General features: G+C 41.7%; 1 protein-coding gene across 6 annotated transcripts; it reads right to left on the bottom strand.

Moving 5' to 3' along the window:
- Window positions 1-4: 4 nt before the first annotated feature.
- Window positions 5-27,982, bottom strand: mymx (myomixer). Of its 6 annotated transcripts, none has more exons than XM_026189755.1 (34): window positions 26,143-27,715; window positions 25,524-25,613; window positions 24,147-24,290; window positions 21,456-21,602; window positions 20,793-20,984; window positions 19,806-19,892; window positions 19,468-19,586; window positions 19,251-19,365; window positions 19,092-19,169; window positions 18,875-18,990; window positions 17,676-17,838; window positions 14,135-14,280; window positions 13,950-14,043; window positions 13,481-13,630; window positions 13,078-13,227; window positions 12,321-12,577; window positions 11,125-11,260; window positions 10,264-10,458; window positions 9,791-9,943; window positions 8,703-8,920; window positions 8,188-8,371; window positions 7,948-8,103; window positions 7,406-7,762; window positions 7,030-7,149; window positions 3,354-5,285; window positions 2,794-2,928; window positions 2,626-2,700; window positions 2,459-2,545; window positions 2,262-2,353; window positions 2,073-2,158; window positions 1,930-1,993; window positions 1,628-1,842; window positions 1,029-1,175; window positions 5-926 (listed from the first exon to the last, which is right to left on the bottom strand). In XM_026189755.1, the coding sequence occupies exons 1-34, from the start codon at window positions 26,632-26,634 to the stop codon at window positions 661-663; spliced, it is 7,158 nt and encodes a 2,385-aa protein (XP_026045540.1). In that variant the 5' UTR covers window positions 26,635-27,715; the 3' UTR covers window positions 5-660. The 6 variants fall into 6 exon arrangements, with proteins under 6 accessions (XP_026045540.1, XP_026045538.1, XP_026045541.1 ...); XM_026189753.1 differs by having other exon boundaries at window positions 13,950-14,046; window positions 26,143-27,714; XM_026189756.1 differs by having other exon boundaries at window positions 13,950-14,046; window positions 17,676-17,793; window positions 26,143-27,714.
- Window positions 27,983-27,995: the final 13 nt, after the last annotated feature.

The following is a 27,995-nucleotide window of genomic DNA, read 5'->3' as shown; positions in this document are numbered from 1 at the left end:
TGTCTTAGAAATGATTTCTTTTAATCACAACCACAGCAAGTTTTTTTTTTATGTTTTATTATTAATAGTCTCTGCTACATTAGTATCTGTATCAAACAAGCTCGGCAGTATCAAACTGCTGATCTGTGGTTATTAAGTAAATTAGTTTGGTGCACCACACACACACAAACTCATACACACAAGCGCACACACATGAAACATGTGAAACAGAGGAGCTATAAAGATGTAATAGTACAACGAGCATCGTGAGTTGAGGATATGGTGAATACTTGGTCATAACCAGGTCAAGATGATACCACTGGGATTCTAAACAGACCGTCTGCTGAGCAGGTGGGTTTCTATACAAAGATTACCAAAAAAAGAGAAATACTACTCAAACAAAAAGAAGGAATACAGATTTAAATCTGCAACTACACAGTGCACACATACACTTTTCTTCTTTTTGCTTGAAAAAGAAAAGCGAAAAAGAATATAAACACTCATAAAAATGATTTAATATAAGGACTTTCAAGCCAGCTAAGTGATTTCTATAAAATCCGTCAAAAATAAAACTGTGGTATGTCTTTTAATCATAAATATGGTCAGTAGTAACTGTTTTTAATATGTGCACTGCACATTCGAAACTATTTTTTCAATCTCTATAAATCATCATCGATAAACTCAGAGGTCCCTTTTCCCAAAGAACTTTTTGAAGACAGACTTGTTGCGTGGCCGCGGCAGGCTCACGTAGCTCCTCAGAGCTGCGTCCTGATATTTGTCCTGCTCCCACCCAGCCAAAGCCAGCAGTGGAGGCTCAGAGCTTCTGCTTGCTGATGCGCTGTCTGTTGACTTGTCTCCCACCACCAGAGTCACACAGTAGTTGGAGCCTGTTTCCAGGCCTTTGCCTCCAGGGGTGCGCAACATGGGTTTGATCTTTTGGTAAGTTGCTGCAAAAAACACCAAACAGAAAACATTAGAAGACAAAAAGAAATAACACAGATATTATAGATTATAAATGCTAAAATGTATTTTACTAGTTGCATACTAACATGAAGTAAAGGAGTGGGAGCGACGCTTGCTACTTAGCCAGTCCTGACCGCTGCATAAAGGGGAGTGGGGAGAGGAAGAGGCGTTGTCTTTGAAGCCTCCAGAGAGTCTGTGAGTCATCATCTGCTTTAAGCTGCCTTTATCAACATCTAGGAAGGGCCAGAGAGAACATTAAAAATAGGACTAAAGTGACAGAGGAGCGAGGAAAAGCAAAACCCTTTATTGTATTAACACCAGTCTTAGTTATGTTGTTTTAATATGCAAGTAGACAATACTTTAGCTCCCCCTAGTGGTACCAACTGTACCTGCAACAACCATTCACTAGTTCTTTGGTTATCCAAAGCCGTGAAATTAAATCTTTTATACTACATTAGCTGATAAAATCATTGCACTTAAAATAAATCAAATGTAAATTGTACGTAAAACAATAAGCATCAGAGTGCATCCTCTAACCACCAGCCCAGTGGGACTAATCAGAAGCCGGCGGTGGAGAATGGGGTCTATTTTATTCTGTATTGCCGTGTGCGAAAGTGGGGCAGAGGTATTTGTTAAACTGGTCCCAGATAAATGCAGCTTTTGTCTGCACAGCAGAGGCTCTCACCGCAGCAGCCCGCATCTGAGGATGAGATTAAATGTTCATCCAAACGCTTGAAGTGACTCTGTGTCATGTGATTTAACTCTCTGGTGAGGACAACAATTTCTTTGGTCTGGGTGGTACCCGGTGGGTTGTGCCTGGGAAACAGTTGGGTGACATCATGTTGAGAGGAACAGTGGCAACCGTCTGGATCATGACATCCAAAACAGAAGGGGGGCTTTCTGTGGACAAAAGAATTGCAAGCTATTATTTTACAGAAATTAATATCAAAGATTTTGTGTAATTCAAATTATATGAAAGCATCTTACAAGGAACTGGGGAGATCTTCATTAAAAGGGACACCTAATATTGAAGACCTACACACTGTCTGACCTTTAAAAACACACACAAATGAATTAGAACAATAATACTGAACATTAATTCAGTGTGAGCTGTGAAATAACTAGTTTACCTGTGCTTGCTTGTATCTTCATCATCCATTTCTTCATCATAAAGCGTGAAGATGCATTAAGCAGATATTCAGACCCATCACGGAGCCTAAAGATCAGAAAACACGATTTTTACCGTTCCAGCTGCTGGAAAGGCATCACTGCCTTTAAATCAGTATATTTCTATTAAACAGCAGCTGCTACAATCTGACCTTAATCGAAAGCAGTTGGGTTTTTTGGTGTATTCTGGGAAAGGTAAACACTCTGCTCCCATGAGGTTCAGTGGCAGGCCACATGCAGAACTCTGCAGCACAACACAGTGTAATCATCAGTGACCACATTCTATTTACTTCAATTATTAATCCTCACTTTTCTCTTGGGCTCCTTTTGTCGTGATTTCTTGGCTTACCCTCAGAGTCTCCTTTCTATCCTGGTAGAAGCACAAGGTGTGTCTATATAGGACAGCGTGGTAGGAGTTCCAACCTCTGGAGGGTGCCTGTGAAAATAAGATAAGAGTGTGTAGTGCTGACTGCACGCTTTACATTTGCTGACTGTGCTGGCTTAAACATTTCTTACTTTCTTCCCTCCCAGCTGCAGCTTGTGCTTCCTCTCAAGCATCCCCTCCATAGACTGCAGCTCAGGTTTTCCACTCTGAAGGGAAGTGAATTAATTCAAAAAAATCAATGAAAAAAGAAAACTCATAGAAGAGCCCAGATTTCCATTACAGACTGCAGTAACACTCACTGAGGTAAAACAGTGCCACCCTGAGGCCACATGCTCCTCAGGTTTCTCCAAGTCCTCTTGGCTCTGTGAGGCTTTCCTTTGCTGACAGATCCCATCCAAACCCATATGAACTGACAGGAGACTCACTGACGGGTCCTGTTCAGGGTGAGAAGATATAACTTTTTAATGTAGCTATACTGCCTTGAATACCTACAATGCAACTGGGGTGAGAGCAGTATACATGCACACAGTAACTACACATAATGTGCAAGCCATATTGACATACGAAAGTATATAAAGTATATGCCATGTTTCTACTACATCTACTACCATAAAATCTACTATCCTGCCTAGCACTAAGTCTCTAGAACTGCATATACTTCTGCTTTGATTTACTTTGGCTTTGAATTCATTTGTCTTTGTCTTTTCTTTTACATAATGAAAAAGTAATTAAATCTATTCCGTTAAAAACTGTTGACACACTTGTCTGTCTGACCACCCACCACAATGTGTGAGAAAAAATTCTTTTTGTAATTTCAGTATAATCTCAGTCATGTGGGATCATCACACCCTGACCTCACCTTCAAGCAACCTGTGTGCTCGTCTGCCTCCGCCCCCACCTTTGCCTTCTCTACCTCCTCTTCCTCCTCCTCATCCTCTTTGTACTGATAAATGTATCTCTGATTGTCCCCTACATCAGGTAGCTTCACTGGATCTGAAGCAGTCTCGTTCACTGTCACTGAAGTTTTGCTGGCTGGCTCCCTGTTAGGAAAAGCTGCCCAGGACCTTCTGTCTCCTGTAGACAGTGGAGGAAGGTGATCTTTGGGACTCTGGCCCTTTTCATAACCCAGCAGGTTCTGAATGTGGGTGGGCAGTTTGAATTCAGCCACAAGAAGGTTGGGTGCCGAGGCAGTGACGAGGTTTCTGTAGAGCACAGTCGGGGTTGTATCTGAAGGTGTCTTTTTGGCTTTGTCTAAAGGTTCCTTATTGGGCTGGTACATGATGTCTGAGCAAATGCTCTGCCTGTAGTTAGTAGTCTGGTTCCAGATGTCCTCTAGCTCTTCCTCCTCTTCCTCAAACTGCTGGTGATCAAGGTGGACAGGCTCTGTTTCTATCACTGTTGAGCGTGAAGGTGGACCTGTTGAATCATTTTCTCTTATTTTAGTGCACTCTGTACCTCCCACTTCAAGAGATATAAGCTTCCTCACCACTCCTTTAGGCTGCATGCTATCAGAACGTGGAGCATCATCTTTGCAAAGCTTGAGACTGCTGGAGGTGGAGATGCCAGAGTCCACAGAGTCCTGTCGAACACTCTTTGTTGACTTCAGATTGACTCTCATGAAGGAAGCTTGGCTTGACTGAAGTCCAGGACTCTCTTCATGAAAACTGTGGGGTCTTGCACATTTGTGGTACTGATGTCCATTTAAGTTTCTAATGAGTGTATGAACACTAAGACACTCGTGTTTATGTATAGCTGTAGTGGAGGTGGAGGTTTGGTTCACATAAATATGCAACTGTGAAGGCTGGACAGTCCCATCCTTCTCAGCTGTGCTGGTTTTAATCTCTGACAATGTTTTGTCCCACTCCTGTTTTTCCTCCTCACAAAGAGCCACCTGGGTTTTAGATAAATCATTACATTGTACAGTCTGATCCTCATCTTCCTCCACAGAAGGAGAAGGTGGAGGTTGTAAACCGCTGTCCACACCAGGAAGATGTTTCCCAAGAGATGTAGATAGCTGTGTCTCAGCAAAGCTGCTTTCAGCTGAAGTGTCATGCGTGACAGTGGGAGTGGGTCTAGTCTGTCTGAAAGAGCTCAGGAATGTTTGTTTGTGCGAGTGAGGGTCTGGATCAGTCCCGGCTACTTTTTTTGATTCTGGAGGGGCAATAGTAATGATGTCCTGAATGCTGGGAATGAGATTCATATCTTTAGGTAGATCAAAACTCAATACAGAACCCAAGGAGAGGAACCTGCAGTGGCTTTTCACCTGACCTGCTGTGGGTGTAGTGGTGGGTCCTGCTGAAACAGCATATGGAGTAATGCTGTATTCCCCTGAACACTCTGTATCAATGTCCTTCAGCAAAGGATTCTTCATATAGGCAATGGCTTCTACTCCATCCCCATTCTTCTTCTTCCTTCGACGTTCCTTCAGTGGCCATGTATGTGTGTCGTATGTGATTGTCTCAGAGGTACAATGAGGCATCCCATCTGTTTGCTCCTCAACTCCCATGATTTTCTGGATAGTGTGTCTACGCGCGTCTCTCTTCCTCTTCCGCTTCTTGCCCATTCTCTTGATGCTGCTGAAGATGGAGCTGCCTCCGTTCCCTGTCGTGTTGTGGAAAGTTACGTTGGTTCCCTGAAGTGCAGGTGCTGAGGAGGATGGCAAAGAGGAGGATGGCAAGAAAGTCGGGGAGGCTGAGGCTGTGGAGCGGCTTTTTTGGCGGGGCAAGGTGATGCTCTCATACACAGGGGCCGCAGCCAGGTTGTTATCCTTGACATGCAAGTAGGTACTTACCTATTAAAAAGAGAAAAAAGTATATTAGGTATGTGTGGAAGCTCTTATATTAGTGAGATTACTGTACTAAAAATGGTTAACCATAGACTCATGCGTGCTGCAGGCTGAAGCCTTGCAGCCCTCTGTGAGAACAAGAGCTGTTTTATGTGTTACAGATGGACGATGACATGAGAGCAAAATTGACTAAGACAATGATCGCACACATCCAAGAATACAACGGATTCAGGAATGCATGAATCTGACACAACAATGTAAATGTATTAAAAAATTATCGAAGACAAAAACATTAGATGTAAGGACAAAGAACATGAACATTATTGCAACTGCACACTTACAGGACTTAATCAGAATCATATGTGGCTTCACATGCCGTCATACGCAGCTGTAATGTCTTGACCTTTCAACTCTGTGACTAATCTCTTGTTTCTGTGGAAACCCCAGACTATAAATCATGGTGTGCAGTCTGGGGGCTTTTCTTCGAAGTTCAGCAACAGTTCTCTGTCTAATGACTGAACCTCTGCTGGCACTTGAGAGAGCACTCATGCTGCGAGTCATTTTGGAGCATGATTTTCATATGAAGAGAGGATGAGGTCACTGCTTTCAAACAACTTTAGCACAGCCGCGCAGTCAAACACGACCAGGTTTATATCAGGCTTGTAGTGAAATGACAGCAAAGAAGAGAGAGCTTCTGTCAACGTTCACTGTAGGTAGAAGACTGATTGTGCTCTTCTTACTCATCACCCTCATTCTGTCTCTGTCAGCAAATCTTTTCAGTTTTAAATCCTGGCTCATTTAACAAGTTGTGGCCCAAAGAAGTTTAACAGTAAGAAAAAGCTCAGGTTTTATTGTGTGATTTTCTGGTGGGAACTTAACAATTCATCTGAGTTTATACAAGATGAGCTGAAAAGGCACGATGACTGCTGACAGATTACTGCAAAGACAGACTTGCCAAAATACACAGATTTGTTTTCAGTGCATCAAGATTACTGAGATCATTCCTCTTGCTTTTAAGGCTGGAATGCATGATGGAGAGCAAAACTGCTTTAAATATGGTAGTGAATACTGCAAAGATAACAGTTTATTTTCGGTGTAAATTCCCAAGAAATGTAAATCAACTGAAAAACTTTTTATACACAGATTTTGTACAACTTGTGGTTTGGGGTGTATTGTTATAAATCTATTGCAAGCATTAAAGTAAATTATAAAAGTTATGTAAATACAATATTTTTTTCCTGAAAACAGAACATTATTGTTCACCTATTGAATGTCAGGTAGATCACTTTATTCATTACGTTTATATTTTTACAAATGGATTGTAAAAGTAGCACCTTTCTTTTCACATCCCATTAAAAATCATAACAGAAAGGACTACATTAAAAACAGAATTTATTTGGTTTTAGATTTTCATTTACGACTCTAGTTAAGTGGGGAAACTCTGAGTTTTAATAGTAAAACAGTTTGTTTTCTTTTCTCACTTTTCTCATGTTAACTATAAATTTTCCAGCCACAGCGACTTTGGAGATGGTGTCAGTATGAATATGATAGCACCTCGGCCTGACTTATTTCCCGTTACTCTTATGTCTCACTTACAGCGAAGGAAACAAGCCAGGGAAGCTGCAGACTGGCTGTGTCTTGTAACAGATTAGTAGAGCATGCTCCCTTAAGAAAAGAGCTACACACGGCATGCAGTCCCAGTACACTTCGAGATGCAGCATGCAATGCCAGTTCACACCGCGCAGTTTACCTCATTTGCACTCTGCCGATAAATCTTTCTCTTTCGCTTTAAACTACCCAAAGTATTTTCCAAAAGCCCCTGGCAGCGCCTCCAAAAGTTTTTATAGGCAGAAGATTGAGGCACAGTGGGCTGAGGGAGAAAACGGGGAAAAAGGAAGATGTGAAGGCCAAAGGAGAGAGGGGAATGAACAGCAAGACAGTCAAGAAGGGAGATCCCATGCAGTGTGGTTTCAGGGAATGCGTGTTACTGCATTAACCTTCAGGAACAGTAACAAATATCATCTGTTTCAGTGCTTCTGGGAGAGAAGTGAATGTGGGCATTAATAGTGACGCCCCATATTACTGTGTAGCTGCTTATAGTGTGAAATGATGAGTGCGTCTCTCACCCTGTGGACAGGCTCAGAGGTCTCCTCCACTACCTCTTTTGTCCCAGCAGGCAGGTCAAGTACCTGAACCTGGCTGTCCCCTGTGTTACCAAAGCTAAGGATGAGGTTGACTGTTCCCCCTACAGGAGGGCTGCTGCCCTCTTTAAGCACCAGCACGTTGGCTTTAGGAGGATCATCCTGGGGTCCAATGCTGTTCATGATCTCATACCCATCTTCTGATGGCTCTTCTTTATGTTTCTCAGCATGACTGGGCACCAAACACAATGGCTGGCTATTTCTTGTCTTTGTTGTGTCTTCAGTAGGGGTGACAACTGGGGATTGATGAGAATGGAAGGGCTCTGGCTCAGGAGCTGAATTCTATGTATCATGGAAAGAGAACATAAAAACACAATGGTTTAGAAACACTTTGAACTACAAATATTTGTCATTTTATATTACAATTTCCACTTGTCAAAAACATACATGCACTGGTGCTATATTGTTCTCCCCAGCCTTCATTCACTCATTCTGTCTCTACAGTAAGTGTCCCTCTGCTCATTTACCTCTGTTGATGGCAGGCCCATTGTCGCCTCAAAGTAAATGTTGTCCTGTGAAGGTTCCTGTCTGCTCTTCTTGTGGAGCCACTGTTGCTTTTGAGCCCTCCAGTGTACCAAGATCCACCCGAGCATACTCCTCAGTTCCTCCATACGCTCTCTTACCTGTAAGACATTAGAGTTCGTAAAGTAGAACCAAATAAAAACAAAAATATATTCAAAGAAAGTCACGTGTGAAACCCTGCTCACCATTTGTGTGAGGTGGTGCTCCTTGTCTAAAAGATTTTTGCCTGTGGCGGCCAGCTCATCAAACTCCTCAAACTTTTGCTCAATTTGCATATCCAGCTCTGCAACCAGTGATGTCTGCCCGTCTTTCCCAAAATGCAAGGTGGTATCTGAGAAAATGCATGACCTGGTGTCTTCTGTCCATGAGCTATTCAGAGATCAGGTTGGGGTGGGAGGTAGTGGAGGAGACAAGCAACAGGGCTGTGAGAAAAACCATACATTCACAAAGCATGAGAATGACCAGGCTCTCCCTGGTAGGACAGACATTCATTGCCCTGTCACACTCAGCCCAGGAAACTTGCTCTGACCTTCTCAGCACATCTTAAATTATACACTTCCCCAGGGACCTGTGCTTGACAATGAGAACATCCTGTTCTTTCCTTGATAGATGTTGTAAGGGGCAGATGTTCTCACAAAAGTTGATTACGAAATAACTTGAGGCCCAGAAAAGGGTCACAACATCCTCACGCCCTGCTTACATCATGGCAAGGTAGCTCCTGAAGAAGTCCTGGAGCTGCGCAAACTCTTTCAGACGTGATTTGTTCTCTGTCACGCTCTTTCCCAGCTCGTTCCAGGCCTGCAGTGTAGCCTGAATTTTTGCATCTAGTACGTGCACTCTCTCTGGGCACAGATCCTTCAGTCGAGAAGCCTGGTCCTGCAACTCCTTTACCTCCTCCCTGATGATTTCGTAGTCAGTCTGTGGAGAATCACAGTAAGAATCTATCATCTCCCATCAAATCCACTCACTCAAACAGCCTGTACCAATTGTATCTCTGACTATGACCTCATCTCCATAGCTTAATGCATATTATTCAGTTAGAGGCCCATATGGTCTACATATGGGCTGCCACGCTATAGCTAGCTTGCAGTCGGAATTTTTTTGTCCTCCTTTTGACGAGGCAGTAATTAATAGTGTTGAGGGTTCTCTGGGACCACTACTTCATAACGTTTCTCAGCTACAGTAAGCCACAAGAACACTGAGTTGTAGATGCTTGTCTGCTGACGGCACAGTTATTTCAGTTTGGGAGATTAGGTCATTTCTGCTTTTCAAAGGTATCAAGTACAGACAGCTGTGTGTGTGTGTGATAAACATAACACTGCCCAGAAAATGACTCACACAGAACTTTACCATCCCCAACTTCACATCTCCAACCCTGTGAACCGTGGACACTCATACACACCCTACCAGATTTGCTCATAAACACACACATACACTTTGAGAGCTAACACAACAGTGACTCATGCAAGCACAAATAAATATCCCACGGGAATAACAAACTTTTGCTTGCTCTATGTAGCTTGCTCATAGCACAAAGGAGAAAAGGCAGGCTTTTTTTGTTGTTGTTGTGAAAAAATATGTCACAACAGGAAACAGACTGTGGAACAATGTGTTGGAGGTGACTATAAGACAGTCGGGGTTGGGGGGACTTCCCTTTTTTTAAATACACAGGGCAAACTGTCCATAATCCAACATCAGTGTAATGGAATACTGGACTGCATTACCAGAAATGAATCATTTCAGATGTTTACAGCATAATCACAACATGTGCCGGCATCTTTCTCTCACCTCCAGGTGGTCCTGCTCCTCCCGCAGAGCCTCTAGGCCACAGCGATCTGGCTCACACTGGATGGCCATGTCTGTCTCCTTCTCCAGGATGTCCAGGCTCAGATCCTTGCTGAAGCACACGCACTCCTCCACGCGCACTGCCAGGCTGGCATGCTGGCGATGCACCAAGTCATCATGAGTACTCATAGGATGTTATTAAGTCATTATACTTCAGTGTACATTATTTGTTTTCCAATGAGAGCCACATTGCAAATTAGTTTAAAATGGTGTCATGGATTCCCCTCCAGCCATCTGCGTATGTGCTTTTTTAAAATGTGTACTTTTTTTTTTTTTTTCTTAAACCAAGAGTAAATTGAAATAACACAAAAAAACACATGTGAGGGGGAGTGGTGGCCTGTCTTGGGCCTATTAACTCATTCACTGCCATTGTGTGTGTGATATATATATATATATCTAAAATCTCCTCTTCTTACCTTGCTCATCAGCTCCTGGATAGCCTGGTCGTGGCTTTGTGACCGACCTCTTTCTCTCACTGTGTCATTCAGCATCTCTACAGCCTCTCGTAGCTCTTCCACGGGGTCTCCCATGGTTTCTAACAGAGGCTCACCACTGCCGCTGTTCTGAAGTGTCAGCAAAGTAGGAGCTGGGGAATTTTCACTGTGGAGAGGCTGTTAGGTACAAAAAGAGTTACTATTCATTTGCCAAGTTCAACTGAATTAAAATGGTAGTAATGTGAATGAGAAAAAGTAGTAGTGCATTGCAATACTGCCACTCCTGAATTTATAATTTAATCTAAAAATTCTTATACTATATTATTTTGATTAATTCATAGAACACTGTCAACAGTTTTGATAAGGACTGCTTTTAGTTTAAAGCTGTTGTAGAGTTCATAAAATGGATTTATATTGTGTTTGCAGTGTGGCTGTAACTCAGGTGATGGAGCAGGTCACATACTAATGGGAAGGTTGGTGGTTTGATCCCCGTCTGCTCCAGTCTGTTGCTCTCCAATAAATCCCTCAGAGTTTGAATGTGTATGAATGTTAGATAAAAGCACCTACATAGAAAGAGCTTAGAAAAAAGTGCTTGTGCGAATGAGTGAATGAGGGAATTTGTGTAAAGTGCTTTGAGTGCTCAGATAGAGTAGAAAAGTATATTTAAGAACCAGCGTACTTACCATTTAAACTACAGATTTTCAGGTAGAATGCAAAATTTGACAACAAACTAAAGCTACCTGTAATGCCAAAACTGGCTACACATGCACAACAATATATTTTTTTAATTAAAACTTTTTACAAGCGTATCCTTTAAATGCCACTATTGAAAAATTTACCTACCTGCCCTAATCTGTACTGACTGCCACTGAGATCCTGGCTTTCCTCCAGCTCCACACGTTCCAGGAACTCGGTCAGCATGCGCGTGTCCTGCAGCTCAGAGCTCTGCTGGGTCAGGGCACTCTGGACACGGTGGTACCTGGGAAACACAAACACCAGCAGGGATGTTATAACCAAAAGTTACACCTAAATTGTAAACCACATCTACATATACAACCTTGCATCCTTCAGCAGAACCACATTACAGAGACCGCAAGCATCTTACTAGGTAATTCGTACCGTGCTAGAGCACTGCTTATGTTATCATATATCATGTGTCACATAAACATATCCTGTACTTTAGTGCACTGAGGTACCTCCACTGTGCAGAGTTTATATAGGAAATGGTAAAGGGATCTTTTTGAAAGGGTATTTTTCCAGAATAAATGACCCTTACATTGCTTGTGTGCACTGTTAAATAATGACATCATAACAAGTGTCTTTCAGCTGCTTAGCGAGAGCCTCCTGCATCAACAGGACCTCAGACTACACAAGTGGCCATCCCTACCCCATCTAACACCCCCACCCTGGAAACACTTAAACTGAGACCTTTCCACATCTGTATTTTCTTTGGTCAGCTTGGTGTTCTTTACAGAGTCTGAACTTCTGTTTATAGACACAGGTATGTTGGGTAAACCAGCCAGCATCATAAGTTTTAGTGAGAGTCCATGGCAACAACCTGTTTTTCAAGGGCCAACCAAAAAGAGAGGCGTCATCTTGCAAACACGGAATGGGTGACTCTGACACACACTGACAAGCTGTGGGTGAAGTGCATGTCAAAACTCTGGGGTAGACCTCACTAAGTGCTGCATGAATCACAAATGAATAAACTTTGGCCGTGAAATGATGAGCACATGGAGAGATATTTTTGCCAACTTAGAGAAAAATCTATGGATATATTTATATATATATTTGTGGTTTATGGGGTGAAACTGTTTGTCTTAAATAAGAACTGGGGAGCTTTATGAACAAACTCTTCCATGTTGGATTACAAACATGGCAAGCCCAAACCTGTGACCTCTTGGAAACACTGACTTCCTTTATTTCCTGACCACAGTGATGAGAAAAACCACCAGAGTCTCATTGCTCAGATCCATAACATTAACTTTCCATGATGACAAATATCAAAGGGCTACCCTTGACCTATCTTTCTAACATACTTTTTCTCCACCTCCTCCATGCGTGCCGGTAGCCCTCGTGTACGTGGGTGGCTGTGACTATGAAGGCGGTCCACCTCCTGCCTCAGAGCACTGAGTTCCAGGCTACGGGATGCCACCTCTTTCTCCAGCAAACGGCTTTCCCTCTCAGCCATGCTCATTGTTTCAGGGTCACCGGCTAAGACAGATTCCTTCATGGAAAGCTCCACAGACTCCAGCCAGGCCTCCAAGCTGCCAAGGGCCTGGAGCACTTTCACAACCTGTACAGAACAGACATGGAGAGGTTGGGGGAGTGCAATTTATGTCTCATGTTATAGAAGTTTTCCTGCTTTAATTTCAAGGTGATTTAATGCACAGTTTAAACTACCAAAGGCACTGTTCAAAGACAACAATAATACGTGGAAGTAGTTGCTAAGACTTACATGACTCATGGTTTCCAACTAGGTCATCAATCTGGATTTGCAGCCTCTTTCCAAGTCATAATCAAATTATATCTGAGCACATTTTATATTCCTTGGATTAGCCTTCATAAAATGTTGTGACTACATCTCAACAACTCAGCCAATTAAGGTGATAAAGTAAACAAGTTTCTAACCATGAGTGCATGCATACAGCTCAGGATCTGGCTGAACAGAAAGCTTTTAGTAGGGATAAAAAGGATCCAGGATAATTTGTCATAATCATAAATTTCAACAGAGAAGAGAGAACAGCCTGTGAACTATTTTCTTTTCTTTAAAAAAAAAAAAAAAAAGAATGTTACCCTAAAACCCAGCTCTTCTGAGGCCTGGAGAAAGACAGCATTCCTTTGGTGTCTCTTCCTCAGTTCTTCCCACAGGACTTCCAGCTGGCCAAGGAACTCCTCGATCTTTGTGCTTCCCGGGTGCTGTGCCCGGACCAGCCCGTGGCCCTCCTAAGGAAGGTTCATTAAAGTGATGAAAGAAAATTATGAATAAGAAATGAAGTGGATTTTATATTGTAACTATAGACTAATCTAAAGCTTTGGGTAAGTAAAGTTGTCTCAGACGTGATGTCAGCTCATTGATTAATAAACCAGACCTGCCAAGAAACCCAAGTTGCAAAATGTGGGGAGATTTTTTTAAAGGAATTCATTCAGTGCTTTATTTCAAGAGAAACTGTGAATGTGACAGTGGGCTTCAGTTTACCTTTTTGACCACCTCTATCCTGGCTCGGTTGTTAAGGATTTCCTGCTCAACGGTTTGCTGACACCTCTTTGCTGCTTCCAGCCCCTCAAAACTGGCTACTGAACACACCTGTGTAGCCATGGACACGTTGTCTTTGAGCCATGACAAAGTCTGAGATGGAAAAAAAGCAAAGAGAGTAATGAGGAACAGTTTACACATATGATTTAGCTGCTGAGGCTACAGGAAACCACATAAACAACTTCTAAGTGATAGATATGAGTTAATGCAAAAATACATGGCCATATTGCGGAGTACAAATGCTATGCTGACAATTAACAGCAATCACTTCTGATGTTGAAGGCACAGTCCTTACTGCCAGCTAACCTGTTTTTGTACTTTTAATTGTATGTGTGGAGCATGGAAACAGTTTTGCAAATTGATTTCTATTGTTGGGAGAATAGTGGGTGTGACTGGCAGGGGAAGTAGTCACCTTGTCAGCAGACACAGTGAACCTCTGAAGCTGTATGTGAAGCTGTGGGTGGCCTGGAGAGGGGGTGGCAATCTTGGGTTCTGTTCTGGGCTTCCTGCTGCAAAGAAAACATAGACTCCAATTATGACTTACATAAAGACCTTTCATTATGTAAGATGGCGAGAGAAGCCAGGCAGAAACGTCACCTTTCCCCCTTCAATTGATTTCCGACGATAGCATCATCAATGCAGACAGGGCTGTCTCTCATTGGTAAAGAGGTGTGGTTCACTGATTGCTGCTCCTGGCTTTGGCAGCTCTGTGTTCGTCTACCACTCCCACCGTCAGCAGTACTCTGTGGACAAAGGAGTAGGAAAATCCAAAAGATCAGCAACATGGTGTGTGAGTAATGCTTGGCCTTTGCTGAATTAATGCTGACAGGATGATTAAACGTCTCAGAAAAGAGGATTTCATGCTGTGAACAGTCACTAGACAATGAGGCGTTGCTGTAGCTCAGTACTAATGTGAATGTTACAATGTGGCTGGACGCTGGACAACATGGACAGCTGCCCGGAGTTTCTCCTGTAAATGACACAAAACATACTCACAAAGGTTCGCTATTTTTAGTGAAACAGCCCAGACCAGTCTCAGAGTAGAAGCTATTTCTGTTTGACAGCATCAAACTTTTTCAATACTAAAGATGGCAAGAAAGGTTTAAAAATGTGAAATTACAAAATGAATGAGCACAACGTTACTAACATATGTTAAACCACTCTGATCATAAAAAGAGCCATTGTAGATAGAAATATAACCCTCAAACTCCCATGCCCCTGCTCCCATTTAAAGCAGCAGTGTTGTTTCAGCTTTAGACAGTGATTTCCATGGTCATCCACCCCGACTCTGTTGAGAACTCTGGAGTTTTTAGAAAGGTCAATGCCACAGCGATCAACCTTGTCTATGGGCAGAAATATATTAAAGACGTCAACAGCCACTAAGCTACTTTTACAACCATATGAGTATTTTAAAGGTTGGCCAAAGGGCTCTACTGAAGAGTTTCCAATGAGAGCCACAAGTATCTGGACTGCTACATTGGGCTATCCTGAGTGCAGGTCTTTTACCTTCTTCATCCTGCTGCGAGCAGCTGTGTACTACAACAACATATTTTCTTTTAAACTGATGTTTTCATAATTATGTATATGTATGTATACAAATATTTAATTCAAGTGTTTTAGGCTGTTTTTTATTGCTTTATTCGGTAATTACTTCTTGATGTTGGTGCTGTTTCTAACTATACAGTGCTATACATGTAAGTTTTTGATTGCTTCTCTTAACTAAACCAGATGATATATACTGAATATGAAATTATAAAGTTATGGAAGCACTTAGCAATGTGCCATAGCAATTATACAAAAAATACAAAAAATCCATTTATAACAGTGTTTTATGGAGGGCCCTTAATTTAATCATATTATTTTCTGACTGGGCTTATAGAAAAAGTGAGGCAGGGAGCAAAGAAAAGTGTCGCCTCCAAAATTATGCAAAGTGCAGTAAATTGTAGGGGTCTAACATCATTTACCAACATGCCAGTCATTTTATAGGCCAGGCTGAGTTTCATAGAGGCAAATTATAGGCCCATTTATGTGCTAAAGCAGTAGAGCTAAAAACCTCGTGTCAAAGAATTTATAATCATTGCTAAGGTCTCCTCTGCAGACAGGCATTTGCTTCTGTCTTTCATTTTTGCAGGGCACTCCACTGTAAACATGTCGTGTCGTTTCACTTTGGCAGAATATCAGCTACAGAAAAAATAGCCGTTTAACAATTTGGTATGTCATATTTAATGGTATTCTGTGCTTTACCATCTTATCCAATTATTTACCATTTCAGCATACTGTTCACTCTTCCTTCCTATCCCTTTTCTGCTGATCTCCTCTCACCCTGTGTGTCTTTCTGTAGTGTGCTATGATGTCAGCCAAGAACTATCACTTAGCAGCAGACCCATCTGGTCTCCAGCAGTAGCATCTGGCTACAATTAGCCAGAGAAACAGATGATAGCCATGTTTACCTTCAGAAACAAGAGGCTATATACGGCTAAAACAGACATGGATGCATATATTGAAGCACGTATAGACACTAAAACCTTTACAGCTAATTGACTGAATTATTGCAACAGAGAGAATAAATACATTGTGTATGTGCACATGAACACATATGCAAATGTGCAAATAATTCACAGTCACTATTAACCTAAAGATCCATGTAACTGCGTCATTGCACCCTTAAAAGTAATGGGCTCAATTCCATACACTAGGGTGCTGTGAAACTATGTGACAAATTACTCTTACTGTTTTAACAGGTACCTGTGCTTGTGCTTAGCACTGCGTTTGGCCTTTAAGGCTCCAAGCTTTTTCATGGAGTGTCTTTTTAACCCTTCCATAAAACAGTGACAAGTAAAGCTCCCATAGTCAGTGTACCCAGGCAACTACTAACTCCTAGTGCAATAAAGACCATTCTAACCATTCACTCAAGGTCGTCCTGCATGCCATGGCAACAAGATCAGTGTTTGTAGAGCAACAACTGAGTCAGGTTTGCTGCCCTGATGGGCTCCTGTCACAGATGGTGAGATGCGAGAAAACATGAGTAGAGAAATTTACTGAAATAGTAACATGAGAAGAATGGAAAGAATGAAGTTTGCTTTCTCAAGCATCTGTACTTTCTGGCTTGACAAAGTTAGGACATGGGCCCAGCAGGGATCAGAAGTGCTCAAGGTCAGCGATACAAGAACAGCTTTGCTCTAGGCTAAACTCAAACAGCCACTGTAATCAAAGAAATGTAATGCGCTAAGTTTAAAGACTAAATATTCACATAATTACTGGTTTTAACCACACTTACATTTCTGGATAATCAGACTTTCTGTCAGGTTTATGGGCAGTGCGGTAACTATAGGAGGACCCGCGAGTTCAATAAAGTTCCTGTAGGCCTCCAAGACAAGGAATGTCAAGTCCAAGGAATAAACATACTCTCTAGAATATTCACCCTGGACTGAACTATGGACCCTCTGTTAATATAGTATTAATTCAATGACTGTACTTTTGTTAGAATGGTTGAAAGCCAAGATATTTTTCTACCATGAAGTGAAATTTTGGAGGGAAAGGCTTATTTGCTCTGGCGCACTGTTCAACCATGTTGTGCAGTCAGGGCTTGACATTTTTCATGGAAACTTATGTAATTCTTGTGCCAGCACAAATAACACCTCTAAAAGCTCTTCCTGTGTCTCCTACAGGGCAATATTTGCAACATTTGAAGACTGGGGCTCTTGTTAGATGATACAGAAGGTGATTGGCAAAAAATAGAAAACACAGTTACATATTGCTTTTTTCTCTATAGCACTGATTTAAGCACAAAATTGGTATTTTTGCAAACCATCTTATCACGGAATTCTCCAAAACTGGGACATCCGATGATATAATTAAGTAGAGGGAAGATGGAAAACAGTATTTTGGGTGCCAAGAGTAGAAGCCACTGCTTTACAGCACATCTGTCAAATTCTATTTTGGAAAACTGTGCTTTAGCTGTATATCAGGCAGTTTCCAAACCAAAGGACGAAGTGCGTCACTTTCTGAGGCCACAGATTTTGTAGGACTGAATGGGGCTGGTGTCATCTTTTGCCAGCACTGATGGAGTTGTTCTCTCTTACTTGGGAACCACAATGTGGTTTCTCCAGTATTACAGTGAAATACAAAAGCTACTTACAGCACAGCCTTTCAGATGATTCTTCTCCTCCTTCACCTCCTTTCCCATGATACAATTTGCCTCCATTCCCATGTTGCACTGGGGTTCTTGGGCCAGTGTCAGGAGGTCAGAATCTTCCCTGGTGAAAGTGGAGCCAGAGAGAGAGAGCGTGGTCTTGTCACTCCTGCAGGGTGAGCAGACCAGGAGGTTACTGTAGTACTGACAGCAGGGCTTCAGAGGCCAGCGATTCTTTCCAATTATGGCTCTGAAGTTTCATGCCAGTGTTTGTGTTGTTTGATTAAAATAGTCTTGAAAAGCAGCTGATAAGAGACGGCATGATGTAATATTTGGATCTAAAGATAGGCTACTAACATGAGAAAGTTTTTGCACATGGATGTCAGAAGCTCTGACTCGCACAATTTACAAATTTTGCAATATTATGATTATAATCATTATTATTATGATTATTTCACCAAATGGAGTAATCCATCTGTTTAACCTAATGGCCTTCTGATACAAAAATTGGGAACTTGAAACAAAATATCAATGATTTTGGTTGTAGTCATTAATTTGATACAGCTTCTAGCACCCTAATCAGTCTAAGGATGCAAAAGTCTGGATAGTTAATAAAAGAAAAAAAAGTCTGGCTACATAGTGCTTGTAGTTACAGTAACAATAAATGTATTTTACACATTCTATAAAAAAAAAACTAAATATGCTTGTAAAGAAGTTCTACTCAGATTTAGCAGACTGTTTCAGATGACATCAGGATTTTAATAGTAAGAGGTGAACAAACCACGTTTTCAACTTGCAGTTTTGCCAATACATTATTCATGTTGTACACCTCTCCAAATTCCAAATCAGCACAGAAAACTTCATATTCTAAACTGAGAGGTAAATGGTAAATGATAATCTGTGTGCTAACTGGTCAACAGACACGGCAGACTTTTTCTTTGCTTGTAATTTTTCACAGATTTAAACCAAAATTAGACGCGGATAATCAGAATGAAGAGAAAACTCTTCAGGCAGAGCTCATTTTCATTTGGAAAACTGTTTGGTTCTCCCAGTGCATACGTCTGACGTCAGTAACAGTAGGGTAATGACAGAAAAAACAAAGTTCTAACTCACTGGGTAGTTGTAAAGGACCAATTATTGAGTGAAATGGTCCACATATTTAAGGCCACCAAAGTTGTTAGGGTATCCTTGGCCTGTTGGCGTACCTGAAAAGCTTCTGAAGAAGTGCCCAGCAATCCTTCACCTCACTCTGCTTCCGTGTGACACTGGCAGCCAGGGTGGGACGGAGATTCGACAGCTGGGATACACTCACATCAAGCATCTACCACACACAGGCCTGCAGGTTAGGTAGAGAAGGCTTCTGCAACACACTTTCAAGATCTGACAAAGCAGTGCTGCTTTAAGTGAAAAGACACAGCTTACCATGATCTGACTGGCGATCTCACGCATTTCTCTATCTCCAAAGCTGTCCACGTCTTTCAATACAGACATGTTTTTCCTCTAAAAGAAGGGACACTGTGAGTGGAAGAGCCTCTCAGATCTAATATATGATAATATAATTAGGTTTTCAGGAAGTTTTACCATGCTGTTTATAGCAAATAATATATTATCAGCCTGCTGGTAAAATGAGGACACTTCCAGGGCCAGATGAAGATTTTCATGGTAGTTTTTCAGATGCGACTGCATCTTCAGCCACCTACACAAACAGCAGACAGCAGCATAGAGAAACTCAGTCTTCAATTAATCTTTAGATTGGAGGTGTTTCATGCAATTTTTCAGTCAAATGTAAGTGACAAACATTTTATTGATGTGTTTCCTCCTGCTGGATATGTTTTTGCTATCTGTCTTCCCTTGTTTCTCCAGTTTCAGTGCCAAGTTGTTGATTTCCTCATGGAGATTTCTGTGTAGCTGCTCATCCTGCAGGGGAACAGGAGAACACAATCCAACTATGACCTCAGCTGTCTTTACCATACACTGATGGAGACAAATTACAGGCAGCCATAGATAAATTACTGGAAAACCTCTACAAAACTGTAAAGGAAGCTATTAACATATGGAAATGCATATATTTTTACCACAGGAATGTTGTTTATAACACTTTTATCAGTGTTCGGGTAATTATTAGTAGTAGCTCACCTGTTTCAGATCTAAAATTCTTCTAGTCAACTGCATTTTGTCAACATTTTCCCCCAGGACATTCACCAGACACTGTTCCTCTTCCTGCTGGCACACATAAAAGTCAGTGTTTATAGCCCCCATTAGTTAGGAACCCAACCATTATTTTTTTTTCAGAGGCACCAGGATTAAACCACATTACCTCTGCTACCAAGCAAGATGCTAAACAGAAATAGCCTTCAGCATGCAGTGAGGAACTCTGAACTTGATACTAAGGGACAGAGGAAAGGATGAGTGGAACGTAATGGAGAATACGTCTCCTAGGGTGGATGTTTTATAGACTTCATAACCAGCATCCTCCATTACAATCCCACAGGTCCATTATCAATCATCAGTTCCCTTGTGCCAGACACGGACATGAACAGAGAGATAAACATAGGCCTAAAATGAATTAGATGATTGCTTTTTGATAATGACAGGCAGATGTTTTACACCGGTGAACATACACAAACCAGAGATGTCTTCAGGATACTGAGCTAATTTCCTGTATTGGAAAGTGCTGTTTTTGTGACTAATATCTTGACAAATGTTGATTGGAGCTGCCTGTAGACTCAGATTTGCCTCTGGGCCAACTGTTTTGGCATAATTGTTGAAGTTGGAGAGCATTATTAACTGCTGTTTTTTAATATGTGGATTGCCTGCTTTGATAAATACGAAGGGGAAAGAGAAATGTAGGGAGATTACAAAGGTGATGTGAACAGGATAAGAAAAATGAAACATGTTCAGGAATTAACAGTGAAATACAAAACATTGCAAAAAAAAAGAAAAAGAAAACGTAAATTACATTTTACCCTGTTGGTGTTGAATTTAAGAAAATAAGACATATTGAAGGAAATACCTGCATCGTAAAGACAACCAATATTACAAAATACTTTGAGTTTACCCAGTAACCCACAAATTTTAGTTGTATGTAGTATAAAAGTAGAGAAAGACTGATATGTTCCTTACCTTCTCTTTAACCCATGCCTCCAGCTTGTCCACCTTTTTGTTGAATTCCTGCAGGTTCTTGGCTCCTCCTAGGGCCCTCATCTGATTTGCAGCCATCTGTTTGAGGGTCTGCCACTGGTCCCTGAGCTGACTGAGCTGCTTCTTTACCAAATCAGATGTGGGATTCAGTTTACAGATCAGCTGCTCACCCATCTTTTAAAACACACAGAAACACAAAGACATTGTTCATTTGAATTGTCACCCAGAGCAGAGGCAACACATCTGTCATTCGTGTTTTGGATATACTCCTGAAAACTCTCAGAGTTCTGCTTCTGCCCTTGCCGGCCTGTCTGCCGAGCAATGTTAATTATGACCAATGCACAATTTCCAAACATTTCTCCTGTGGGAGAAAGTATAAACTGGCTTGACAGAGTCGCCTGGAATACTGAGGTTTCCTCTTTTCTCTTGCCTGGAAGTGCCTACCATTATGTTATGTGTTATATGATTTGACAGGCTCTTTTAACACCAAACGCAGTGATTAATGGTTACATTCAGATGCCCATTATGTGTTAAAAAGTTAAAATAAACATTTAATTTTGGACATAGGGTGCTCAGATGTGCTTGTTTTGGTAACTCTGTGATATTTCAGTTAGTGTCCAGTCTCATCTTGAATAACTTTCCCACCTGGTTGAGTTGAATCAGGGTGTTCTCAAAGTCTTTAAGATCTCTCTGAAGTATTTGTGAGGCGTCTTCCCAATCCTCCAGGGGGCAGCACTGAATATTACATCCGTCCTTCAAATCCTGTAGCTTGCCTTTGATCCACGCCTCAGCCTACATCCAAATTACAAACACAGGCAAAAATGTCTCAGTCATGCTTCACATTGTTATTCACTAATATGTTTGCTGACCTGAATCTGAGAGTGTGTGAGACTGCTTTACACACTTCATGCTGGTTTAGGGAGCATGTATTCAGTGCTGTTTGGCCAAATTTTCACAACAATTTGGTGATTTTTGTGACAGTGACAAAGTACAGACATGACAAAAACTGATTTTGGACCCATAAAAGTGACGCAATGCTTCCTTGTACATGTGAAAATTAATGGTGAAGACTGATTTGTACATTTGGACCAACAGTATATTCTATTTTTTTCTTTTGCAGCGAGTCATTTCACACCTTAAGCTGATCTAGAGCTTGGATTGTGAGATATCATCTGCATGAAAGTACACTAGACAAAAGCAGTCATCATTTTACATATCTAGCAAAGACCGAATTTTTTTCCCCCCGTCTTATTGTAATACAGCACATCAAGCACATCAAGACCAGCTCTTTGTTCTCCAGTGTCATGTTATACAGAGCAGAAGTTTCTCTTGGCAAGGGCCTCAACTCCATTGCATAAGACTGTCTTGCAGAGCAGCCTTTTCTGGCAGCCTTCTGTATGGAGTGAGAAGGCCAAACCAGGTGGCCAAAATCAGAAAGCGTTGGAAAGTACGTGTTTGTTTTCTGCAAAGAACACAGCATGGAAGTCAGTGGCCCGCCTAAGTTACAAAAACTAATAAATCAGCTCAGGTTCTTCTACTTGTCAGACTGATCCGGACTTTTCTTTTTTTCACAGCGCTGCTTTTGTGTACGTCAACTGACAGTTACACACACAAATAAGTCATCATACCTTGACATTACATCAGAGCATTATTTCCCAAGGAATTCGGTGCGACTGACATTGAATAATAAACTCTGTAGCAACTCCACTTTAAAATCAATGAAACATCAAGACCGCACATGACACATCCACCAAACAGCTTTTTGCTCTAGATTAAAATATGATGTCACTGCTCCCCAGAGGAGCAAGTCATTAACTTTACAAGGCCCCCAGGGTAACGGGCGTATTTCTGGTTTCAACAGAAGGAAAAGAGCTTGACAAAACAGGCCTGCCCCTATCTTCTCACACTGGCTCCCATGGCATTATAATGACCTCATACAGGAAGTCTATGATTCCCTTGTTTCTTCCTGTCCACTCTGCACAACAATGGTCTGTTCAAATCATACAGTTGGGCCTTAGTCTAGCCACAAAGAATAGAAGGACTGCAGTTTAAAAAAAATATGGCCACATAAATAAACATTGCAGTTAATACATAACAAATTTTAAAATAAATATAAAAAGTTGAAAGAAATCTGATTTTGGAATTTATAGAGAAAACAAGGACAGTTGATTGACAGTTATAAAATATCTATTAACGGGCCACATTTTTTACCTCTTTCGTAATGCAACTTGGCCCAGAGAACATTGTGGGGGTTGAAGTTTCTCTATTTCTCTATCTTGAAAATGAAATGGTGAAAGGCAAGATATGTTGCAGAGCAGCCTGGGAGACAGATGGCTCTACACAAAGTCCTGCTGCACCATGTTGTGACCCGCTCCGATCCCCTAGCTCGAACCATCGGGGGCCATTAAAAGTCTCTCCCTGGAAGGCTCACTTCCACTTTGACAGAAATGTAATACTATAATAATACATTTTCATCAGCAATAGCAGTCAACCAAATCGCTGTAAAACAGGCAGGTCCCCAGGTACCTAAACTTCCACTTTTATAAAGCCAATTGTCAAAAACCGTGAACATACAAAAGCATCCTCCACTGTGTCCAATGGGTCTAGTAAGCTTGTTAATGTGCTACAAAGCTTTTAACACATACATACATCATATTCAAATGTAATTCTTTTTTTTTTCTCGCCTATCACTTGGATGGTTGCTCGACAGAGGTCTGATGGCAAAGCCAACTGCTGGACAAAAATGTCCCTCAGCCGAACTCGCTGAAAAATGTCCTTGTGTGTGCTGGGGTAAACGCAGCAGTGAGATAACACAACCAGTTGTGCTGCTTGGCTGAGTCTCTCTGAGCAATAGGCGTGAAGAGATGGAGCCAAACAATGATCTCATCCCCAAATAATTGCTTGTGGCGGTTTCCCCTCCCTCTCTTCCCTCAGCCGAACACAGCTCATACAGTTCTTAGGGACAAAATAAGAATCAGTACATATTTTGTTCTCCTCTGAGGGTCATACAACAGGCAATTTCCTTTCTGATTTTAACTGAACAGCATAACATGTTTCTTTTGGGATCAGCCCACTGTAGCTTGTGGTCTTTGTAGCATTTATAGATTAAAACAGATTCTGATTAATTAACTGTAAAATAAGAGGCTGCAAATTTACGAGAAGCTCCATAGAAAAAGTATCTCTTCAAATCTTTCCTTATTTATTAGACATTAGAAACAGACGGAGAGCAGGAAAATAAAGCTTGTATGTCAAAGAGTGAAAAACAAATGATAAACCCACTGAAATACCACGAGGAGCTACTGATGCTAATACGCTGGTATGCCTTCCTCGTGTTACCTGCAGTACTTCCTTGCTGAAGAGTGAGTTGCGCTGAGTGAAGCAGTCACTTGGAGGTGTAACAGCTGCCGACCCTTCAATCGGTGTGCGTGGATGGCTTTCTTTCCTCTGAGGCTCATCCTCCTGCGGTTCAGGTACTGATATCTGTGTGAGCATGCAACACAGAGAAAGTGTTGAAAACACAAGAGCAGTTTGTCTCCAACGTAAACCTTTTTTTTTAAACAGATAAAACCATACACCAGATGATGATTGCTTCTGACAAACCTTTAAGAAAGAGGCACAGCTCTCCAGCAATATCACTTCACAATCAGAGGATGTCTAAGTGTCCGCTTACGTTGATTATACCTATGTTTGCCATCCAGGCACATTAGAAACACATGGCAGACTGGCCCCAAGGTCTCTCTTAACAAAAACCTACTGTCAGCACCACGTAGGATGAAATGAACACGACTGGCACAAGTTCACTAATGGACAAGCATTCCTGCTGGTCCCCAATCAGGAAACATCTGGGCACAAGAGGGAAGCAGGAACAGGCAGATCCTCCAATGTTTTTCAGGCTTATGTGTAAACATGTCATCTTTAAAGAGCCTTGACAGATCACGTTCGCTCATTATTACCTGCACAGGTACAGGCACCAAAGCCACTTTATCTCTTGTAATAAGAACATTTTGACAACGTGGATGAATAATACATGAGCAGAGTAAACTCAAAGTATTGTTGTGGTAACAAAATAGGAAATTATGTGAAAAATTACTCCTTGTTTTGTTCTTGAAGGGGAATTAAGGCCATGGCAGTCTGTGTATTATTACAACCAGCCTCCACAAGTACTTCAGCTAGCCTTTTCTTTTGTTAACATCTACTCCTGACTTCATGTTTTCCAGTGGGCCCTGCCTCTGCAAGCTCTGCTGTTAACACAGCACTTCATCCGCAAGACGCAATGACTTCAGCTTGGAACCGGCCAAATCCAGCAGCCCACTAGTTTTACACAACATCCTACAAATATACTTTTAGTGTTTATTTGTTCTGTATAACGTGTCTTAAATACACGACAGCAAAATCAAGAGGAAACAACGAGTATTCTGGGTAGCATTCAACCAAAACACACTGTTCTTATAACTGGTTTTCCACCCCTGTGTCACTTAGCTTTAAATTTATAATATAAAAGCAGCTAGCTATAAAGAAACCCCCAACAAGGGCTAGCTTTCCTTTAGTCTAAATAAAACACTAAAGACAGCTGCTCACAGTAGCACAGTAAGTAATAACAAAATATTTTAGCCTCAAAATTCCACTTCTTTTACCACTTCTTTTACTCTAAAACATGTCTTTTAAATAATGCTAACTATTTGACATTAATTTAGCAGTTAGCTTGCATCTTACCTGTTGTAGGGATTTCTCTCTGTTCGCTTTCGGTCTGGTTTGTCCCTGCATGGGCTGAAAGTCATCGCTGCTCTCTTTTTTGAGTAAAACCTAAAATATTAGGATAAAATATGCAACCGGGAGGGACGAGAAATGTCAATAATGAATAAAAAAAAAAGAAAGAAAGCTAGACAAAAATGAACGCTGGTAATTAACGTTTTACACGATGTGAAAGCGCACGTGCTTGTGACTAATTCCAACAGGCCTTTTCGGTTGGAGCTAGTAAAACAAATATATCTTCGATTAACAGCCATTTCTTTAATAACTTTCTGTTTTTAAAAGATCATGTTTAGATCATTTTCATATTCTACTGGAAATGTTATAATTAAAGCAGAACAGTGTTGGAAAACTGGCCTCTTCAAGTTTAAGGTTAATTATTTTGAAACTCTTTAAAATAGCCAATTTATCAAATATCCTTTATGTAACTAAAGGTATGCTACACATATATTTGACAAAAAATATTTATCTATATTTAGACTTTTTTTTTTTACCTTAACAACAGTTTTAATGCACTGCCATATTTTTTGAGTCATATTTTTTCTTTATTGTTAGAATTCTATGTGTGCATGCAGTCTTGTACCTTAAATTGAGAAGTGGGCTTATTCTCACAGCTCACACCCACTATCCTTGGCAGATGTACTTCTGATGTGCTGCTGATGTTGTTGTTGTTATTGTTGTTTTCAGATGTGCACCGTGTAATTGCAGGCTCTGCTGTCATCTTGTTCTCTGGCCTGTCTTTGTTCCCAGAGATTGTGATCTTCTTTATTGATCTGGAGACAGCAGAGGCAGAGGCAACATTCTGGTTCAGCTGGTCCTCCGCTGCCATCCGGTCTTGGTTGTGTTTCACGGGGGCTACCTGCTTGACAATCGGCGAGACGAGACAGGGTCCATGTGCACACACCTGTGATCCACTGAGGTAGAGCGAGTTCAGATTGTGCTGCAGCACACAGTTATCCAGAGTCTCGCCAGGCAGATAACTCTGTGTAAAATCCTGACATTTTGCCACAGCAGGAGCTGACAGCCTTGTCCCAATGGTAAAGGGCTGCACCTTCCTCACAATACTCTCAGACATGACTAGTGTCCCAATAAGAAAACAAAAACAAAACAAAATTGCTTAGGTCCAAATGAGCTCTGAAAAAAAGTCTGTTTCATCCCTTTGTGCGCTCTCCTGACTAAACAGTTGTCCAGTCTCAGTTCAGCAGTCAAGTGGAGGGTGGAACCGAAAGTGGAGAGAGGGAGAGAGAGAGCTCAATTCTCCACCTTCTTGTGCATGTTGAGAATGCACAGCACACAGCCCAGGATGGCTTCCTTGGACTCCTGGGATCGAACACGGTCCCAGATGTGGCGCAGTGCTGTTCCAAGGTGCGTAGCTCCTGTTGAGAGGATTCTCCTGAGATATTGTGCCACTGAGCCTACCAGTCTGCTACTGAGGAGCCTGATAACCAGGGACCGCAGCAAGATGAAAACTGCTGGCATGCTGCCTGACTGTGCTGCACTAAAGTCTTGGAAAAAAAAAAAGAAAGCTCAGAAAAGGAGGGGGAAGAAGGAGGGTTGGTTAAGAGAAGGGATGAAGTCACCACCTCTTCTCTCTCGCTTTCTTTCTGTCAGGAGCAACAGGGGGGGCTGTAAAGCCTGGCTGTCAAAACTTCCCCTCTGAACCCTAACAGAAAATCTAGCAAGATAAGAGACCCAGAGTAATGGAGTCAGAGGGAGAGACCTCTGTTGGACCTTTTCAATCACAGCTTATCCTCTATGAGGTAATATCCTCGGCTGAGTCACACTCACACACACCCAGACTGCCTCTCCCTTACCTCTACTTTGAAGTGCAGAAGAACTCATTCAGCTGTAAGGCATTGGGATCTGTCCCAACACAAGAATTACAAGACAAAAAAAAGTCTTAAAAATAAGAAGGATCACTTTCAGAGACTCAACTTTATGCTGTCTGTCCAGGAGCGAGAATGATTCCCTCAGGTCTAAGTTGAGCCTCCACTTTCTCCATCAGAGGGGAGCAGTTGCCACACGGGTTACAGCTGAATGAAACAGACCAAATCTGTCGTTCTGCTCCTTAAACCTCAGAGCTGCTGACATAACAAGTGTGTAAAGGAGGAGGGGTGCATACGGAAGTCAAGCAGATGATGGCCCCCACCACTCCTTGATGGTGGCAAAAGGTTCAGCAGAACAAATGTTGGGATGACTGATTGGAATGCCAGGACTGGCGTGCTTATGTCAGGGTTGGTGGGGGGGAGAGCAGACAGCAGAGAAAACATTTGCAGAGGAGCAGAGGGGAGAAAATGCTTTCACTGCTGAAAGCTTTTCCCTTACAAGGAACTCTCGCTCTTCTGCTGCCCACTGACTTGACCCCTGCACCTGGTCCAGTGACTCTCCAGTGCGGTTCAGCTCCTTATAACAAAACTCAGGCAGTGTTATGAAACT

Source organism: Astatotilapia calliptera, chromosome 13 (genome assembly GCF_900246225.1).
Source record: "Astatotilapia calliptera chromosome 13, fAstCal1.2, whole genome shotgun sequence".
Taxonomy (NCBI): domain Eukaryota; kingdom Metazoa; phylum Chordata; class Actinopteri; order Cichliformes; family Cichlidae; genus Astatotilapia; species Astatotilapia calliptera.
Note: the sequence above shows the minus strand (reverse complement) of the source record. Positions and strands in the feature narration are given on the sequence as shown.

Excerpts from the sequence above, each read along its gene's own strand:
- mymx (XM_026189753.1), bottom strand. The coding sequence starts at position 26,634 with ATGTCTGAGAGTATTGTGAGGAAGGTGCAGCCCTTTACCATTGGGACA. Across the intron at positions 10,459-11,124 it reads GTCAGTACAGATTAGGGCAG|CCTCTCCACAGTGAAAATTC; the intron begins GTAGGTAAATTT and ends TGTACCTAACAG. Across the intron at positions 8,104-8,187 it reads AGCACCACCTCACACAAATG|GTAAGAGAGCGTATGGAGGA; the intron begins GTGAGCAGGGTT and ends AATGTCTTACAG.